Source organism: Diospyros lotus, chromosome 9 (genome assembly GCF_014633365.1).
Source record: "Diospyros lotus cultivar Yz01 chromosome 9, ASM1463336v1, whole genome shotgun sequence".
NCBI lineage: Eukaryota > Viridiplantae > Streptophyta > Magnoliopsida > Ericales > Ebenaceae > Diospyros > Diospyros lotus.
Window position 1 is genome coordinate 30,055,938 of NC_068346.1, and position 2,346 is coordinate 30,058,283.

The 2,346-nt window shown below is 37.5% G+C and overlaps 1 protein-coding gene across 1 annotated transcript; it reads right to left on the minus strand.

Moving 5' to 3' along the window:
• Positions 1-1,411: 1,411 nt before the first annotated feature.
• LOC127810192 (uncharacterized) lies at positions 1,412-2,105 on the minus strand. Its single transcript, XM_052349526.1, has one exon. The coding sequence runs from the start codon at positions 2,009-2,011 to the stop codon at positions 1,442-1,444; it is 570 nt and encodes a 189-aa protein (XP_052205486.1). The 5' UTR covers positions 2,012-2,105; the 3' UTR covers positions 1,412-1,441.
• Positions 2,106-2,346: the final 241 nt, after the last annotated feature.

A 2,346-nucleotide genomic window follows, 5' to 3' on the forward strand; every position in this document is an offset into this window, starting at 1 on the left:
AATTACACCACTTGCACCACTTGCAAAGAAAGACTTTGCCATTAAGTTTTCTCTCTGTCATCTCCCACACACACGCGCGCGCACACACACACATATATATATATATATTACACATCACATTAATACACAATCTTCTCAAATCTTTTTGCAAATCTCTCCATACCAACTTGCAGCCCATGGATTTGCTTTTAATTTGCGCCCACTGATTTGGTTTCTCTGTTTCATGCCACACACACACACACATATATATATACATATTATATATAATACCATAATATAAGGAAATTTACGCTTTTAAATCCCAAATTTCATCTCTATTTCGTTAGTGTAATGTTCTAATTACAATTGCATCCTCAATTATTAAATAAATTTGCATTACGATATATAAAATGCAAAATTAATAACTCCAAGATTACTCGATAAGGACGATTTCATCCCTACGCTCTCACAGGACCTTTGTTTCATCCCGAAACCATATCAGGGTTGATCCTTACGTAAAATCGGAGCCCGCTCAGTATTCCATTGACTTCTCGGAGGTTCCTTACGATAATTCGATTTTCTAAGCTGAATTACAGCTGTATCGAAAACTATTTCTGATCAAATTTTTTTCGATACCATAAATCATGTCTCGAAATTGTTATCAATATCATGTTATTTTTCTTAGATATCTAGGCTCTAGGGCACTCCCTATAGTCGATTCGGTACTGATAACTGTAAGAGATTATACTTAAGTTCTAAATCTTTTGATAATTTCATCGGTGACCCAAGTTAAAATTACTCTTGAGTCCTTTAAAAATTCTCGAGTATTACACTCCTCTTATGTTCACACTCCTACATTTCTCAAACAACCACCACCAAACTATCACTCATTCCTTCTTTGATCTCTCATCTACCTCCAAACTATTACTCCCAAATTCTTCTTCCTCTTTCGAACTCCTTGTGTTCCACTCTTATTCTGGAGTGGCCTTTAATTTGCCTCTAGTGAGTTTGAGTTAATAGACTTAGATGTCTATTAATAGAAATAGAGTCAACTAACAAAAATCTAAATCTCATTAGTCACGTCAGTAAAAAAATGTTAAATTGAGTCAATTTTAATTCTTCAAATAATGAATTACACAAAATGACATAAATATGAAATTGATAATTAACTATACGAATAAAATAGGATGATGAATAAAATTAATTAATTTTATTAATTTTAAATAAAAACAAAATTATGAATAAAACTAAAAAGAATAATTTTATCAATTTTAAATATAATAAGAAGTCAATTTTTATTATAATAAAAATAATTTTTTAACTTTAAGTAAGTTTTATTCATCATTCTATATATTTTTATTTCAAACTTTAAAAATTATTTTTTACGAAAGCAAATAAGCATCAACTTGTAAAGAATAAGAATGAAACACAATTAAACAAGAAAAAAAATCCTTAAAATTCATTATTTCTGAGAAGGTGGCCAAACACTCACACTCTCTTTCTCATATTTCACATACAAAGCCGAAACCGCCGCTACAAAATAAACTTGGACGAACACAATTGCCGGCGAATGATAATTAATGACGCTTTTGCCCGTCGCCAGCTCCACCAACAGCAAAGCCGACAGTCCGAGAATCGCGATCCGCCCGTTTACCCGCTCCGAATAGGGGCTGAATCCGAAGTCCACCTTCATTCTGCCGGAGACGGGCTCCTTCAGCGCCACCGGCGGCAGGTACATTCCCCCCCGGGACGACGACGACGAAGACTTCTTGCCCTTGCGGCTCTTCCGGATCTCTGCCTTCTTGCCCGTGCCGCTCCGGTACCGGAGCCGGACCTGGGAGAGCCGGGACTCGAAGTTGTCCGGGTCGGATTCGGCGGAGGAGGAGGATCCGGAGTCGGAGTCGGAGTCGTCCTTGGTCGCCCTGGGGGTGAAGGTCAGGCGGCGGGGCGGCGGCGCGTGGGGTTGAGGTGCGGATGATGAGAACAATGAAGGATTGGAGATTTGCAGAGTGGATGGTTGCAGCGTCGCCATGTCGTTCCACAGAAAAAGCTTCGATGGCTTCTCAGTCTCGATTCTCACTTTAGAGCTATGGAAGGGAACCAATCACAGGCGAACACGTAATCCATCAAATGGATGGAGGAGAAAGGTCTGGCTGTTTGGTCTTTTTAAGGATAAGATATCTATGGAATACTAACTACTAAGCCGTCTTCTCATACATTTTTATTTATTTTTTGCTCATGGGCATATATATATATATATATATACATATATACATTGATGCCTATGCTTATAATTTTTAGTAATATGTGAATTGGATTAGTGGGATGGTTTCTTATTTTGTGCCATGTTGTGATTAATACTTGAGA

Excerpts from the sequence above, each read along its gene's own strand:
- LOC127810192 (XM_052349526.1), bottom strand. The coding sequence starts at position 2,011 with ATGGCGACGCTGCAACCATCCACTCTGCAAATCTCCAATCCTTCATTG.